The 17,992-nt window shown below is 45.0% G+C and overlaps 1 protein-coding gene across 6 annotated transcripts in view; it reads right to left on the reverse strand.

The window, feature by feature from the left end:
* Window positions 1-17,992, reverse strand: part of CAMKK2 (calcium/calmodulin dependent protein kinase kinase 2) — a 51,158-nt gene that overhangs the window by 19,310 nt on the left and 13,856 nt on the right. For 4 of the 6 annotated variants that reach the window (XM_018061269.1, XM_018061267.1, XM_018061268.1 and 1 more), the window contains exons 2-7: window positions 14,030-14,544; window positions 10,023-10,070; window positions 9,166-9,219; window positions 8,406-8,457; window positions 6,097-6,230; window positions 4,239-4,275 (exon numbers count right to left, since the gene is read on the reverse strand). In XM_018061269.1, the coding sequence (XP_017916758.1) occupies window positions 4,239-4,275; window positions 6,097-6,230; window positions 8,406-8,457; window positions 9,166-9,219; window positions 10,023-10,070; window positions 14,030-14,479 (775 nt within the window). In that variant the 5' untranslated portion in view covers window positions 14,480-14,544. Of the gene's footprint in view, window positions 1-4,238; window positions 4,276-6,096; window positions 6,231-8,405; window positions 8,458-9,165; window positions 9,220-10,022; window positions 10,071-14,029; window positions 14,545-14,630; window positions 14,656-15,812; window positions 15,835-17,992 lie in introns of those variants that run through there. The other 2 variants (XM_018061265.1, XM_018061266.1) reach the window with 2 other exon arrangements.

Below are 17,992 nucleotides of genomic sequence, written 5' to 3' on the forward strand. Positions count from 1 at the left end.
CTGACCTCTTCCAGTCCTGTGGCCATGGCTGAGTTTTCCAAATTTGCTGGCAGATTGAGTGCAGCACTTTCACAGCATCATCTTTCAGGATCTGAAATAGCTCAACTGGAATTCCATCACCTCCACTAGCTTTGTTCGTAGTGATGCTTTCTAAGGCCCACTTGACTTCACGTTCCAGGATGTCTGGGTCTAGGTGAGTGCTCACACCATCGTGATTATCTTGGTCACGAAGATCTTTTTTGTACAGTTCTTCTGTGTATTCCTGCCACCTCTTCTTAATAACTTTTGCTTCTGTTAGGTCCATACCATTTCTGTCCTTTATTGAGCCCATCTTTGCATGAAATGTTCCCTTGGTATCTCTGATTTTCTTGAATAGATCTCTAGTCTTTCCCATTCTATTGTTTTCCTGTATTTCTTTGCATTGATTGCTGAGGAAGGCTTTCTTATCCCTCCTTGCCATTCTTTGGAACTCTGCATTCAAATGGGTATATCTTTCCTTTTCTCCTTTGCTTTTCACTTCTCTACTTTTCACAGCTATTTGTAAGGCCTCCTCAGACAGCCATTTTGCTTCTTTGCATTTCTTCTTCTTGGGGATGGTCTTGATCCCTGTCTCCTGTACAGTGTCACGAACCTCCATCCATAGTTCATCAGGCACTCTATCTATCAGATCTAGGCCCTTAAATCTATTTCTCACTTCTACTGTATAATCATAAGGGATTTGATTTAGGTCATACCTGAATGGTCTAGCAGTTTTCCCTACTTTCTTCAAGTCTGAATTTGGCAATAAGGAGGAGCTACCCCATGTCCGAGGTCAGGGGCAGAAGCCGGGAGGACCCCATGCCCGAGGGGCGGCAGCCAAGAGGAGTTAGCTCATGTCCGAGGTCAGGGGCAGCGGCCGAGAGTGCCAGGCTGCGACGGCGCAGGAACAGCAGAGAGGAGCTACCCCTCGTACGAGGTCAGGGGTGGCAGCCGAGAGGAGCTACCACCCCCCGAGGGGCTAGATCAGGGCCTGACAAACTGTGACATTTGTTGAATGGACAACTCACCTCCTCAAAAACAGCTCAAAGCCATCCAGAGTCAGGTCCGGGGCCTCAGGTGAGCGAACAATGCTGGGGATGCCATTCTGGGCCCCAAATGACCTTTTATAGTTTGTGCTTTCTTCTGTGTTCCCCCAAACTTCACTCGTTTGCCTACCATGGTTATAATCTGGCTATATCTATATATTATGTAAACTATCATTTATTTCACACTTTTAAACTGATTTAGTATGAAAACTTTTAGTCTTATCTCAGGTAATAAAATCCATGAAATCCTGAGTTTAGTGTGCTGGTTATAGTTCTTCCTATACAAATGGTAAAATAAGTCTAAAAAATGTTTTAAATGGTTGTCCATATACCACCTAAAATGATCTCATATATTTATTTTTTTCAAATCATCTTTCTTTTTAAATTGTATTTATTTTTGTCTGTGTTGGGTCTTCATTGCTGCACGTGGGCTTTCTCTGGTTGCAGCAAGCGGGATCTAAAACTCCTTGTTGCAATGCATAGGCTTCTCATTGTGGTGGCTTCTTTTGTTACAAAGCACGGGCTCTAGAGCACAAGCTCAGTAGTTGGGGCACATGGGCTTAGGTGTCCTGTAGCATGTGGACATTCCCAGAGCCAGGGATCAAACCCGGGTTCCCTGCACCAACAGGCAGATTCATTACCAATGGACCATCAGGGAAGTTCCTGTCTCATATATTTAAAGTGGTGCAGGTACCACAATGAGAAATTGTGACTCTGTGATATTCATATTTTTATATGAATGTTTCACAATTTTTTAAAGTTTTCATTTCTGACAGTATTTATTGTATACTTCTAAAATGTTTCTAAAGGAAGGTTTTTAAAGTTCTAAAATTTGAGGACGACCTACCCACTAGATGCTCCTAAGGAATTGGCATTAACTTTTCAGGTGCAATAATGGTATTGTGGTATTGTGAGGGCTGCCCAGATGGCGCGAGAGGTAAAGAACCACCTGCCAATGCAGGAGACATAAGAGACGTGGGTTCAACCCCTGGGTTGGGAAGATCCTCTGGAGGAAGGCATGATAATCCACTCAAGTATTCTTGCCTGGAGAATCCCATGGACAGAGGAGCCTGGCAGACTACAGTCCATGGTGGTGATGGTTTAGTCGCTAAGTCATGTCCAACTCTTGCAACGCACTATGGACGTAGCCCTTAAGGCTCCTCTGTCCCTAGGATTTTCCAGGCACGAATACTAGAATGGGTTGCCATTTCCTTCTCCAGGGGATCTTCCCAACCCAGGGATCGAACCCAGGTCTCCTGCATTACAGGTAGATTCTTTACTGACTGAACTACTAGGGAAGCCCCTACAGCCCATAGGGTGGCAAAGGGTCAGACATGACTGAAGTGACTAGGAGATGCAGGCTAAAGTTTTTAGGAACTAATGTGTCAGGATGTCTGCTACTTTACTTTTGGATGGTTCAGAAAAAAAAGAGAAATGGATGGGTGGGTGGCTAAACTGATAAGGCAAATATGACAAAAAGTTACTAACTATTGGATCTGGGTGATAGGTAAACAGGTATTCCCTGTACTTTTCTTTCAGCTTTAATATTTTTCATAATAAAACCTGGGTGAGGGAACTTCCCTCATAGTCCAGTGGCTAAGATTCTGAGCTCCCAATGCAGGGGGCCCAGATTCAACCCTATGGTCAGGGGAACTAGATTCCACGTGCCACAAATAAGACCCAGCACAGCCAAATTTAAAAAACAAACAAAAAATACCTGGGTGGGGGCAAGAGAAATAAAATGTCCTAAGCAACAGCAGCATCCTTGGAATGAAACCATAGCAACTACCTTAGGGGAAACTGAGCTCTGAGCTCCAGTTCCAACCCAGACCCATTACTTTATGATTCATCCATCACTCCCTGTGCAGCAAAGGATCGTGCTGTGCTCATCCAGCAGACATCTGGATTCCGGGCTGGGCTTGGCCCTGCCCACACCACTACCCCTCCTGGCTGTCATCTGTACCCACTCGAAATACACAAGTTTGTCTGAATGCCTCCCCCAGCCACACATCACCGGGACATGTGACCTGTTGATCATGCCTTCCTAGGCCTGATAGTCTGCTTTGCATTAGTCCTGTTCTTCCCTCCCTCATCAGTGCTTATACTGAGAACTGAGTGCTGTCCTGTGTCCCTATCATTTTTTAAAATGAGGTCTCTGAGGACATACCTGAGTCCTTCCAGGTCTGTGTGCAGGACCCTTCAACAGCCCCTCAAGGCTCCAAATGCCCCACCATGGCTACCCACCCCCACCCTAGGCCCTCCATCCTCACCTTCCCTCCCTACCTGCTTTTCTCTCCTGCAGCCACATTTTTTAAACTCTAAGCTCTCACCAGCCCTGGGACCTTTGACCTGCTATTTCCTCTACCTGGAATGCTCTTCCCCAGATTTAACAGGGCTGAGTCCTCGACATTCAGGTGCTAAATGCTCACCTCCTATCTGCAGTGGCCCCTCCATCTCTCTCTCACATCACCCTGTTTAATCTTCTTCAGAGCATCAGTCTGAAGTTGATCATCTGCTTTATTTACAGTTATCCCTCAGTATTCACAGGGAATTGGTTCCAGGAACCCTGAAGATACCAAAATCCACAGCTGCTCAAGCCCCTTATGTAAAATGGTGGAGTAGTTGCATATAACCTACACACATCCTCTCCTATACTTTAAATGATCTCTGGATTACTTTATAATACCTAATACAATGTAAATGCTATGTAAATAGTTGCCAGTGCATGCCAAATTCAAGCTTTACTTTTGGGAACATTCTGGAATTTTTTCTTTGTAATATTTTTGCTCCACAGGTGGTTGAACCTGCAGATGCAGAACCTGCAGACACAGAAGGCCAACTATAGTTGTTGACTGGCTGTTTCCCCTGATCAGAACACCAGCTTCATCTTTCTTACTCATCATTGCATCCTTAGCGCCTAGAACGGTACCCAGCACACAGTAGGCACTCAACAGATATCAGAAGATGGATGAACAGGACACCCAGATAAAGTCTCAGCAAGAACCCCTTTCCACCTCCTGCTTTAAACCTCAGGTGCAGCCTTCTGTGAGGGGCCCCTCTGGAGCAGGAAAGGGTGGGAGATGCCAGGTGCAGAGGCTGGATGGAGAGTACCCCTGGGCTTTGGGCAGGCGTAGCTGCCCGATCAAGGGTGGCAGAAGGCAAGGGCTCTCTTACCCATGTACAGATGGTCCTCATTGGGGTCATCCAAGACCTGTTGGCACAGCCGCATGGAACAGGCGGGAGATGAGGAGCAGGGGAGAGGAAGAGAGAGAAAAGACATGAGCAGGGAGGAAGCAGCATCCACATGACTGCACTTGCCAACGGGAGGGCTGTGCTTTCTACTGTTTCTCCCAGTTAACATGAAGGGCACAGGAATGTGTGATCCAAATGGCCATCTGGAAAATAAGCGCTTTCTAGCCCAATCTACAAGGGTCCAAAGCACCCAGAAAGGAGGTTACATAAGGGAGGGGGCAGATTCCTCCCCTGGAAAATATCTCAGCTTGAATAAGAATCCCACTTGTCTCCTAGGAGACAATGGATCGGCTGTCAGAATTGTCAAAATTCAAATTCTGTCCCCAACCTCCTGCTCCAGCAGGAAATGATGTCCTCTTGCCTGGAACTGCTGCAGTGCCTTCTTTCTCTCTTTCACAGCCTTCCTGTTTTCACTTTATCATAATTTCTATCTTCCTCTCTTCAAAGGGCAGGCACCAGGTTGCATCCACCTCGGCTGCCTCCATGGTGCCCTGTACACGACTAGGGACCTAGTAGATCCTTAGGGAATGTCTGACGAGTGAATGAACAAGCAAGCTGTCAAAGGGCCTTGTTGGGAGCCCACACACCACAAGGCATGAAGGAGAAGGGAGATCCCGCCAGAACCCAACACACACACCAACCAAGCGCCCTTGGGTTTTCTCTAGGACGGCAACTCAAGCATCCATGGGTTGAAATTGTGAGAGTTGTTGTGACAGATGGAGATGGCCTGCAACTGCCATCTCTCCTTTTGGGAAGAAACAAAGGCAGGCTCCTGGGCTAGACTGATCCTCCCGCCTCTTGACACATCATACTCAACTTCCCCAGTCACCCAAGAGTCACAGGACAAGAACCCTGAGAAAGGGATGCACCCGAGGCAGAGGCCCAGGACAGCCACCCTGGAACCCCTAAGCCCTGCCCTTCCAGGAAAAGTCAGACCCAGGCACTTGCTTATCTAGAGTTCTGTTATTTTTCTTTTTAAAAAAATCATATTAATATATAGGATTATTGTTGATTTTAAGTGAATTAAAAGATAATTTTTAGCTTCTCAATTTTAAATCCTAATTGATAAATATTAATAAATATAACCCCCATAAGCAAAAGGTTTTGCAATCTTCAATTATTTTTAAGAGCATGGGGTGGGAGGGAGGTTCAAGAGGGTGGAGACTTTATCTATATTCATGGTTGATTCACACTGTTGTATGGCACAAGCCAACACAACATTGTAAAGCAATTCAGTTCAGTCGCTCAGTCATGTTCGACTCTGTGACCTCATGGACTAAAGCAACTATCTTCCAATTAAAAATAAATTTTTAAAAAAATGCTTCAAAAAAAGAGCATAAGAGGGTCTGGAGACCAAAAAGCATGAGAAATGCTGATATAGAGCAGTTTTATAAGTAAAGTTTTATCAAAACATAGCCAGGCGCATTTGTTTACAGGCAAATGGCTGCTTTTATGTTACAACTATACACATTTGTGTAGTAGAAAAAGAACTAGTTCCAAAAAGACAAACAGGTAAAGGGCAAGCCTCAGTACTCCTCTGAGCCTCAATTCCTTCATCTGTAAAGTGGGAGTAATAAATAGTCTAAAAAAGAGGCGAGAATTACATGCAATGGCAGGGTGAAGGAGCCTGGAGAAGTAATCACCACTCAGCCCTGTAACAGGCTGCTGGAGGTGACGTGGCTCTCCCTGGGAACCAATGGTGTCGCACTTTGGTAATCACAGAGCCAAGGCTGGACCATCCCCATTCCTCCTTCCCTCCTCCGTGTCCCCCTCATCTCACCTCTACCAGCTTCACTACGTTGGGGTGGTCCAGCTTCTTGAGGATGGCAATTTCCTGGTACACCTGCTCAATTGGGCCCCTGGGCTGGATGCAGCCCCCAGGGGCTGGTCGGGTACCTCGAGGAGGGGGGCGACCTGGAGGAAACATGAACCATCCCAGAGTCAGGACAAAGAGACTCTCCTCTGCAGAGGGGACTGTAAGCAGGACAATTTATGGGGGGGGGGGTCTCAGAAAGACTGGAGTGGCTGATGCCACCAGGGGCTTTAATCAGCCTTCTTTTCATTTGTCTTCTCTGATGCTGGAAATTAATGAGGCTGGAGACCCAGTTCCCTTGCCCAGCCTTCTGTTAATGCTCTTCTTCCTGTCCCATGCTCTAGGTCACAGTGAGCATCAAAAGTTCACTGAGGTACAAGGAAAAGAAGTCTGGGGTCTAGTGGAGCAATCTCAACATTCCCTCTCTGGGGCTCGGTATTCCCACTCCATAGGAGGGACAATAATATTATTCCTTGCCTCCACAACTCATGTGGAAATAGAGGAGATAAATAAGTCAGGGATAGGAAAAGAAGTAATAACTGATGAGAGGAAAAAAAAGAACTTGCTTGGCCCAGTAGTGACTGACAGTCAGAAGGTCACAATGACGGAAAGGTCCACAGTGAACACACTTATACTGCATATTACATGTAGGTGAAAAGTGAAAGTGAAAGTTGCTCAGTTGTCCAACTCTTCGCAACCCCATGGACTACAGAATCCATGGAATTCTCCAGGCCAGAATACTAGAGTGGGTAACCCTTCCCTTCTTCAGGGGATCTTCCCAACCCAGGGCTCGAACCCAGGTCTCCCACATTGCAGGTGGATCGTCTTCCAGCTGAGCTACCGGGGAAGCCCTATTCCATGTAAGTAAGGATCTAAATGTGACTAACAGAACCGAATGTAGATGTGTCAGCCTTGGGAAGTAAAAGCCGAGGTGCAGGTATCAGAAGTGGGATGTGGAGCAAGGAAAGGCAAGTTCAAAGGAAAGAAACCTGCTGCACCTGCTGGAACAAGAAGGAAAGTGACAATGGCAGTGACAACAGGGAGCTGAACATCCTGGTATCACCTCATGGCCCAGCTGGGGAAAGGGAGGAGAAAGGACTGGTTTAAGCTGTCCTCAGAGGAAGTCAGAAGTAAATGTCAGAAATTACTAAATCAGGAAATAATAACATAAGGATATTATCTGGCTCAGAGTTCAGATAAGCAGGATCAGGGTCCTGGTAGTGATAGGGTGGGGTTGGGGGAAGTTACATTTATCTATTTTCTCTTTTTGGCTCAAGCGGACATTTTGCTCAGCTCCACTGGCAGGGAGCTTATGCTGGAGCTGCCTCTGATATGCTCACCTACACCCGATCACATGCAGTAATTACCAGCTCCTAAAAGAGCTAAAAGCGGTGGGTGGGGAGCCTATAGAGAGAGGGAGGAGTACAGCAAGAAATTTGTGACCTCCATTATACATCCTTCTGTTCTTTTGCATGTTGTAGATATAACTGAAATACCTTATGGTAATTAAATTTTGTAAATTGAGCGTTTTAAAATGAGTAATGCAATGCTTTTTAGTACGTTCACAAGGTTCTGCAATCTGAACATTTTCAACGGCCCCACCTCAAAAAAAAAAAAATAACCGTACCTATCATCAGTCATACCCAACTCCCTCTTAACCCCAGGTTCTAGAAATCACTAATCTGCTTTCTGTCTCTGGATTTACCTATTCTGGACATTTCATGTAAGTGGAATCATACAATACATGGCCTTTTGTGTCTGGCTTCTTTCATTTAGTATATTTTCAAAGTTATCTGTGTTGAGGTATATATCAGAATTTCATCCCTTTTTACGGCTGAGTAATACTCCATTGGCTAGACAGACCACCTTTTGTTTTCTCATTCATCTGCTGACAGACATTTGGGATTGCTTCTACATTTTGGCTATTTTGAATCACACTGCTATAAGCCTTCATGTATGAGCTTGTGTGATTGTGTTTTTAGTTCTCTTGGGTATATATGCCCAAGAGTAGAATTGTTGGGTCATATGGTAATAGTACGTTTAACTTCCTGAGGAACCACCAGGCTATTTTCCTCTAACGGATTTTTTTTTTTTACTTGATACCTATATTCCTTTCATAAATATTTTTACAAGAAAATGAACTTTTAAAAACCTCAGCCAGAGGTCCAGTACTAGCTTTGGGGAACCCACCACACTCTACAGGGGACACCATTAAGTGAGTCTTCCCTGTCTTGCCCCAGCCTCTGCACCTAAAAACAAAGGCCCGACAAACTCACGTGGAAAGCCCGCCTGTCGGATCAGTTTCTTTTTGGACAGCACCTTCATTGCCTGTGGGAGAAAAGACCCCGCATTCTGATTAAAATGGAGAGGAAGATGGAGGGAGAGTTCCTTCCACTCCTGAGCCTGCCCAAGCTCTCGGCGCACCAGCAGCCTTGGGACCATGTAGTGAGCACCTTGCCATTGGAATGGGTCAACTCCATGGGTTATGTGGAGGCTGGACTCTCGGGGCCCCTCCAGCCTAGAGGGTACTTCTAAGGTTCCAGATCGGCTCTCCCAGCTGGGAGCCCACAAGCCCTGGGATTGGCTACCACTGAATCAAGACATGAGTGAGCTGGCGTGATGGGCAAGGGATATTTCACATGTGGAGAAACTGATGCTCAGCATTTAGGTCATTTGCCCAAGGACACACAACTGGCACATGGGAGAGTCAGGATATAAACTACTGGACCAATTCCAAAGCCTCAGAAACGAGGGCAATTTATCTCATGACCACTTAGTTCTTGGTGCTATGGAGGATGTAGAAAGGGCAGCCCAGAGAAAGGATATGAGATATTTGCTGGATTTATTCACTCAATCTTCCTGAGCCAATCGCTTCACCTCCCCACTTCCCCACTTCCTTCCTAATGCACAAAATAAACATGACCTAAGAATAAAATGAGACAACAGCTAAGAAAACCTTCCAGGAAACCAAGTTCTGGATAGAAGGCCTTTTCTCTGGACAAGGAGGAGGGCAGGGAGGAGGATATGGGTACTCACGTAGTAGGTATTGTCATTTTCGTTGTAGGCCAACTTGACCACACCATACGAGCCCTGGAGAAAGGGAGATGCCCGTGACACAGTATCTAGAAATTATGATCCACAAAATCAGGACCCTAAGACAGAGGTAACAAAGTGGTGGCCTATTGGCAAAATCTGCCCTGTATTGTGTTGGATCTCCAGTTTTTAGAATGTTTGAATTAATGGCCAACATTTAAAACAGTTCAGCTATAAAAATCCAGATTCTGACGTGGATATGGAGTCATAATCATTTCCATGTGTTAACAGTTTGCCACAGTCCTCACCACTCCCTATTGTCTTACACCTAGCATGTTTTTTTCACATATATTACTCACTTGCTCTCTATTGGCATTTGAGTTTTTGAATTTTGATACTGTCCATTGATACTATCCACTTGATACTTTTGATACTGATGTAAAAGCAAAAACAGATATGAGAATACCTTAAGAAGGAAAAAAAACCAACACCAATGTTGGTGATACAGAATTACTCTGGAAGCTTTGTGAGCTTTTGTAGAAACACACAGTCTGATGCAAAAACAAAACAAAATAAAGCAAAACAGACGGGTAAAAACAAAACAGATATGAGAATACCTTAAGAAGGAAAAAATACCAACACCATTGTTGGTGATACAGAATTACTCTGGAAGCTTTGTGAGCTTTTGTAGAAACACACAGTCTGATGTAAAAACAAAACAAAATAAAACAAAACACTCCCCCTCCCAGTCTGTTCTCCAAGGATTCCTCGCTCACTCCCAGCTCTAGTCAGGTAGAGCCACAGTATTCAAGACATCCTTGGTAGGTACGGAAAACCAGCCTGTCTCCTGGGATAGTTACCTTTCCAATCTCATCCTTCAGTGTGTACTGATTCAGCTGTACACAATCCTGGAAAGTAAGTAGAAATGCACAGAATATGAATTGTAAATTTGTAGCAAGATACATTTTTCACAAACAAACGCCTTAACCAGAATCCAAGTCAAGAAAGGGAACATTCCTAGCTCCCCAGAAGCATCTCCCATATGCTGGCCCCTGTCCAGGGTAACCATTATCCTGACTTCTAGTACCACAGTTGTTTTTGTTTTGGCCATGCCATGAAGCACGTGGGAGTTTAGTTCCCCAACCAAGGATTGAACTTGTGCCCAATGGAAGTATGGAGTCTTAACCACTGGACCTCCAGAGAAGTCTCTACCAGCACAGTTTTTTTACATTGTGAGAGTGTAATCATATAGTATGTACTCTTTTAATACCCATTTTAAAGGTTCTTCCCACTTTTCAAAAGTTCATTTTATTTACTTATTTATTTAAAGGTAAAATTAAACAATAATCCATGATTGTGCTATTCTGTAAAAAAAAAATGCAAAATGATACAAGAGGAGAAAATCTGAATGGCCTTAGGGCAGAGAAAGGTTTCTTAACAGTTTCTGAAAGGGTCTCTTTTGTACAAAAAGTGCAAAATAGAAAAGGAAACAAATGATAAATTGGATTTCAATCAAAATTAAGACTTTCGCTCTTTGAAACACTACTAAGAAAACAAAAGGCAAGCCACAGACTGAGAGAAATGAATTGCAATACATATTCAAAGGACTGGTAACAGAATATATAAAGAACTCCTATCACTCATCGGTTAAAAAAAAATTGGCTAAAGATTTGATATTACTCTAACAAAGATATACAAATGATCAAAAAGCACATGAAAAGATGCTCAGCATCATTACTCATCGGGAAAATGCAAATTAAAACCACATTCACCAAATTGGCTAAAGTGAAACAGACTAACCAAACCAAGTATTGTTAGAATGTAGGGCAAATGAAACGTTCAGAGGCTGCTGGTGGGAATTTAAAAGGTACAGCCTGTTTGGAAAATAGTTTGGCAAAACTTCTCAACAGGCATTTCCCATATGACCCAGTCACTTTACATCGAGGTGCTTACTCAAAAGAAAGAAAAACCCGTGTCTATGTAGAGACGAGTATACAAATATTTACAACAGCTTTATTTGTAGCAGTCAAAAGCTGGAAACCATCCAAATGCCCATCAACAGGTAAATGGATAAGCCATGGTATATCCGTACAGTCCAATACTATTTAGCAATAAAAAGGAATGAACTACTGGTATGAGCAAAAACATGGATAAATCACAAAAATCACTATACCATGAAAGAAGCTAAGCAAAAAAAAAAAAAAGAGTACATACTAAATGATTCCACATATATAAAATTCCAGATCTTGAAAGCTAATCAAAAGCAAGTCAGTGGGTACCTGGGAAAGGGGAAGTGGGGGAGGGATGCATTGCTGGGTGTGCTGGAAAGGTCTAGGATCTTAATAGGGGTGATGGTTTTACAGATGTATACATACATCAGAACTGACCATCCTGCACATCTGAAATATGTGCAGTTTATCTCACTGCAATTATACCTCAATAGAGTTAGGAGGAAAACGGTACGTGATATAGGAAACCGGGAAGACAAACATGATAGAAAGCAAACCATCAAGTGTTACAGAGAGGCCCAACTTGCCCTTGGACCCCCTCCCAAGCCCCAATTCTATCCCTCTCCCTGAGCCTTGGTATCAGTTTGATGTATAAACTTCCAGGTCTTTTTCTGTGTACATGCACGCATACATGCACCTGCAGAAAATACAGAGTACTGTTTCGGGATGGGGTTAGGGGAGGCCTAAATAGTGTCACACTAAATCAGTTCTCAACTTCCTTTGACTGGAGGTAGTTCCACGTCAGATCTGTATCTTTGACCTGGCCAGGCCAGGCCCACAGAGCTCTCCCCTCACTGGTGGGCTTTTTAGTTTGTTTCATGTTTCTCTCCAATACTGTTTCATTCCCCCGAGTCCTGAAGGGATGTGACAGGCAGAGGTGGGGCCCTGCAGAACTGTCTTAGGGGGTCTCACTGCCTTCGAATCCAACCCCCACATACTGCTGAATTCATCTTTAAGAATCCACTCTGACCACATTAGCCCAGCTCTCTGCTGTTTCCAGGGTCAAGTCCTGACTTCATGGTCTGGCCTTCAGACCCTTGAAAGCTCTGACCTTGGCAGAGATGACTAATTGCCCACCAAATACCAGTCTCTCCTTTCTTCCTTATAACTGGAACACGGTGGCAACATTCCAGGCTGGAAAACTGCATTTTCCAGCTTCTCTTATACCTAAGGTGGCCATGTCACTATGTTCTGGCTAATGTGAGACAGGCAAAATTGTTGGGTCGAGTTTCCAGGAAATAGGACTGACTCAGGAGGCAGACAGCTTTTGCCTCCCTTCCCTGTTCATTCTTCTTGCCTGGAATGGAGCTGTGAAGGCTTGAGCCACAGCAGCCATCTCGACATTGTGAGGTTTTAAGGACCAAAGCAACAACAGAACCATCTCACCAATACCCAATGCCTAACCCTATGCATTTGTTTTACATGATAAATAAGTTTTATTGTGTTAAAGCCACTGCTGTTGGGAGATTTGTTTCTCTAAGTTGATATAAACTGAAATTCTCCCTCCAGCCTTGTTGCCACAGTGTTCTCCTTTGGGGCCCACACTCTTGCTAACTGAATCCCCAACCTATCCTGAATTCTATGGAAAAGAAATATGTTGGTGTACATAGCTGGTACTTAGCTGGATTCTAGTAATCATACTTCTAAAACTAAAATATTAGAGGAATGAGACTACCTCTGCCACCTAGGTGGCCTGTGGCTAGTTAATAAACTAGGAAATGAAACAAACAATAACAATTTAAAAATGGCCTTCTCCCTTGCTCATGCTGTGCTCACTCCCCTGCAGTGAACTCTCAGTGTGTACCCATCTCCAACTGAAAAAATTCTACCTAGCCCTCAGAAGGTAGTTAAATATCAGCTCCTTTAGAATGTCATTCTGGATTTCCAGCCTTCTCCCAGTTAAATTTATTCCTTCCTTCAACAAATATTTTTGAGCCACCAGGCACCAGGCACTATGCCAGGTGCTAGGGACCCTGTGGTGAACAGGACTGTTCCTAACATCCTAGCTGGGGGTGGCAGGGGGACAGGCAATAAACAACTTAACAGACACACAGATAATCAGATGGTGACAAGTGCTATGAAAGACAGTCAACAGGACAGAGAGGGGCTGAAGGCTGCTTTTCAGAAGGGGTGTCTGAGAGGTCTTTCCAAGGAGCTGACATCTGAGTTGAGATTTGGAAGCCAGATGGAGATGACCTTGAAGAGATTTGCAGGAGGGAGGGGTTTCAAACAGAGGGTACAAGGTAAAGGCCTAAGGGAGCGAATGAGCTTGGACATCTGAGGAAGACAAAGAAGGGGGTAAGGCTGGAACCCTGAGTTGGCAGTACAAAGGCAGGAGTTGGGGCAGGAGGTGGGGTAGGGGTGGATCAGGCCCTGTGAACCAGCTGGGGATCTGAGTTTCAACCTACCTCCCAGAAGTTCATGGTAAAAATCATGGGAGAAGTGCACTCACAATGCCAAGGACGCTCACTGACCCGTCAGCCCCATTTCAGAGTCCCTGGCACAACTTCTAACTGCCATCGTGAGGGTCTCTTTGCTAGAGGCTCTCTCTGACCGAGAGATGCTCTGGGTCCAGGGACTGCCAGCAGCTGGTGTAAAAGGCCCAGCTCCTTTGCCCTCAGGTGGAATAAGTCTGGGGTTCATGTACTACACTGTCCCACATGGCTGCCCAGAGGCGGGGCCCCAGTTGTCCACAGTGGTAACTGGCTCCATCATATATGTTTTATTGACATCTCTCCGGGTTTCCTAGGGTAGCCTTTCCAATCAACTGGTTGCACCGGGATCCTTCTGGGGGACCCCAGCTCCAAGGGAGACATTCTGGGTGCAGGGTAGGGCACCAGGGGTCGCTGCTCACGCACCTGCATCCCAGTGATGGAGACGTGGTGCGACTCCACCGTGGGCCGCCGGGGCAGCCGCGGCGAGGACTGCGGGGAGCCCACTGGTGAGTGGGGCAGCGCCGGGTAGACGCAGCGCCCATTGGCATCCAGCAGGGACCGCTCCTGCAGAGAGAGCTTGCGACTGGAGAGGTGGGGCCGGGCCTGAGACCCCGAGGCGTCAAGGGTGATCTCTCCGCCATGGGCCTCCAGGGGCCGGTCCCGGGTCAGGCTGTGGTCCACAGCACAGGCCGGCTCGCACTCCGTGACCACGATGAAGGACTCCATGCCCAGGCGAATGCTCAGGGAGGAGAGGCCCCGCAGGGCCTCACAGGGCTTCTGTCCTTCGCTGCTGCTGCTGCCGCCCCCGCCCCCCAGCTCATCCTGGGGAGCGGCCCTGTCGCTGCTGGGCTGACTAGAGACGCATGATGACATGGTGCATGTGGGGACCTCATGCAACGCAGACGCGCCCGGGCACTCCCATCCGGCAACAGCGCCACCTGCAGGAAGAGGAAGGGTCAGCTGCCCCCACCCTGGGTGGCAGGGCTAGCCAAGAGGGGTCTCTCCTGCTGGCCCAGGCCCATACTTCATTCCTGCTTTGAGTTGACGTCCTTGAAAAAAAAAAAAAGCTTAAAAAACTGTGTGATCATATATCTTTTGAGTCTATATACAAGAGCTTAGGCTACTTTTCCTCACTGTATCCTTTTTTTTTTAATATATAGTTGATTTACACAGCAATTACATTAGTTACTGCTGTACAGCAAAAGTGATTCAGTTATATATTGTATACATTCTTTTTTATATTCTTTTCCATTATGATCTATCGTGCATGTTAAGTCACTTTGGTTGTGTCTGACTCTTTGATACCCCCATGGACTACAGCCCGCCAGGTCCAGAGAATTTTCCAAGCAAGAATACTGAAGTGGGTTGCCATAATCTCCTCCAGGGTATCTTCTTGACCCAGGGATCAAACCTGTGTCTCCTGCATTGACATGCGGGTTCTTTACCACCTGGGAAGCCCTATGACTTATCACAGAATACTGAATCTACTTCCCTGTACTATACCGTAGGCCCTTGTAGTTTCACATTTCCTTATTTTAAAAGCTCCTCCTCACACAAAACAAGAATCCCAAATTCAATTCCTGTAGAAACTAAGTATGAGAAAACCCCCAAACTGAGCACCCACACCCCTACAGAGGTGGCAGCTACTTCTACTTCAAGCCAATTGTTGTTAAGCAAGGACTGGAGCCTAGAATTGTCTGGTTACCTCCTCACCTCTTTTTTTTTTTTTCAAAAGAAGATCTAAAGCCAGGATGTTAAATGAGATCTCTTTTTTTGTTTGTTTGTTTAAATCAGCAGTTATTTTAAATATTTTAAAATGTTGGGCAGGTGAAATGAAACAGTTTCGCATGGTGACCTCTAGGCCGCATCATTTCATAACAGCAAAGATTCAGATAGCACTTTACAGTTTATAAAATATCTTCCACATATCAGGATAATTTCACAGGCACTCTACATTGTTGGTTTGCCATTATAACCTCATTTTGTAAATGGGGAGACTGTGGCTCAAGAGAGGGAGAGGGATTTGTCCAGGTCTCCTAATGTGAAGCCCATGCACACGGGAGTCCAGTCACCTGGACTGATTTCAGGCCAGCGATTCTCAGCTGAGGAGTAAGGGGTCAGGGGTCATACCAGAGGAAGAACAGGCGCTCAGAGAGTATGTGAGCCTGGGTGATTTGTGTTGTGTGAAGAGTCAGGCTCCACATACCTATGATCTAATGTTCCCCTAGTTCAGCCCCCAACTAGTACCTGCAAGATGAAAGGCAAACATGAGATTAAAAAAAAAAAAGTTAATATCAAATAACTTGGTGGTTCCTCAAAAGATTAAACAGAGAATTACCATATGACCAAACAATTCTGCTCCTAGGTATATACCCAAATAGCTTTACTCACAACAGCCAAAAAGGGAAAAAACCAACCCACACATCCACTGACAGATGAATGGAGAAGCAAAATGTGGTCTGTCTACACAATGGAATATGACTAAAAAGGAACCGACGCAGGCTACAACCTCCGTGAACCTCAAAAACATGATGCTAAGGGAAAGGTGCCTGACACAAAAGATCACATGTGCATGATCCTATTTATATGACGTTTTCAGAACAGGCAAATCCATACAGACAGGGAGTAGATTAGTGGATGCCTAGGAGTGGGGAGGTGTTGGGGGAAATAGGGAGTGACTGCCAGTGGGTATGGGGTCTCCTTTCGGGGTGATGAAAATATTTTGAACCTAGACAGAGGTGATGGTTGCCCAACACTGTGAATGGACTAAATGCCACTGAATTGTACATTTTTTAAAACTATTTTTATTTGAATATTTATTTAATTATTTATGTGGCTGCAGCAGGTCTTTGTTGCAGCATGCGGGATCTAGTTCCCTGATCAGGGATCGAACCCAGTCCCCCCGCATTGGGAGAGCAGAGTCTTAGCCACTAGACTACCAGGGAAGTCCCCGAATTATACGTTTTTTTAAAAGTTAATTTTATGTTACATGAATTTAGGAAAAGAAAAAAAAAGACTGACACTCCCTCAGACTGTCAATTCCTTCTGTCTCTGGGACAGAATATTAACCTTTGGTTCGTATGTTTGACAAATTCTGCTGGACAAATGTCACAGGTACCACTGGAATTCAGGAAGTACATCCACAGATGGTAGCTCCACACTGATCACCCACATCACGAAGGTGCCAGGAAAACAGTGAGGACTGAGGAGAGATACTTTATGAATGAATATAATGATATATATATATATATATAATGATATAATGATATCTCTTTAAGACACTGGGTGACAGTGGTGGGGGGTCGTGGAGAAGAAAGTACTGATGGGAGCAGAAAGCCAGTGCTTCCTGGAGGGCCTGGTTGAGGGCCAGAGAAATGCAACCTGCCCTCTTGGGACAGTCCTCTGAAAAGTATTTATGGAATAATGTCTATGTATGCAATCTGGACCATGACTGGGCAGATGGGGGTCCCTTGAGGAGCAGGGAAAGACCACTGGGAACGGCATTAAGGAAATAAAAACAGCATCCTAGCCCAGACATGGCATGATTTATGAACCCACAGAGTTCCATGTAAAGGAATGACAAAGTACCCAATCATGTGACAAGATGCTCAGCCTCAGTTACAATAAGAGAAGTACAAATTCAAACTACAGGGAGAGTTTCCCTGGTGGTCCAGTGCTTAAGAGTCTGCCTTGCAATGCAGGGGACATGGGTTCGATCCCTGGTCCAGGAAGATTCCACATGCTGTGGGGCAACTAAGTCCATGCATCGCAACTACTGAGCCTGCGCTCCAGAGACCACGAGCCACAGCCACTGAAGCCTGTGTGCCCTGGAGCCCATGCTCTGCAATAAGAGAAGCCACCAAAATGAGAAGCCTCAGCAATGCAACTAGAGAGTAGCCCCTGCTCACCACACAGCCCCAAACAAATAAACCACAAGGAAATGGTCTGGTGGGTCATCAAAAAGTTAAATGTAGGATTATCATTGGACTTAGGAATTCCATATATATATATATGTATACATATATACATATATATATATATATGTATATATATACACACACACACACGCCCTAAAAACTTGAAAGCAAGGATTCAAACTGAATCCTTATATACACCCATGTTCATGGCAGCATTATTCACAATAGCCAAAAGCGAGAAACATCTCAAGGGTCTATCAGTGGAAGAATGGATAAACAGAATGTGGTTTGTTTAGACAATAAAATATCATTCAGCTGTAAAAAGGAATAACATTCTGACACGTGCTATAACATGGATGAGCCTTGGAAACATGCTAAGTGAAACAAACCAAACATTTAAAAAGCCAAATACTGTATGACTTCACTTAGATAACAGGCAAATTCAGAGAGACAGGGAGTTTAGAATAGA

This window comes from Capra hircus, chromosome 17 (assembly GCF_001704415.2).
Source record: "Capra hircus breed San Clemente chromosome 17, ASM170441v1, whole genome shotgun sequence".
In the NCBI taxonomy this organism is placed as follows: domain Eukaryota; kingdom Metazoa; phylum Chordata; class Mammalia; order Artiodactyla; family Bovidae; genus Capra; species Capra hircus.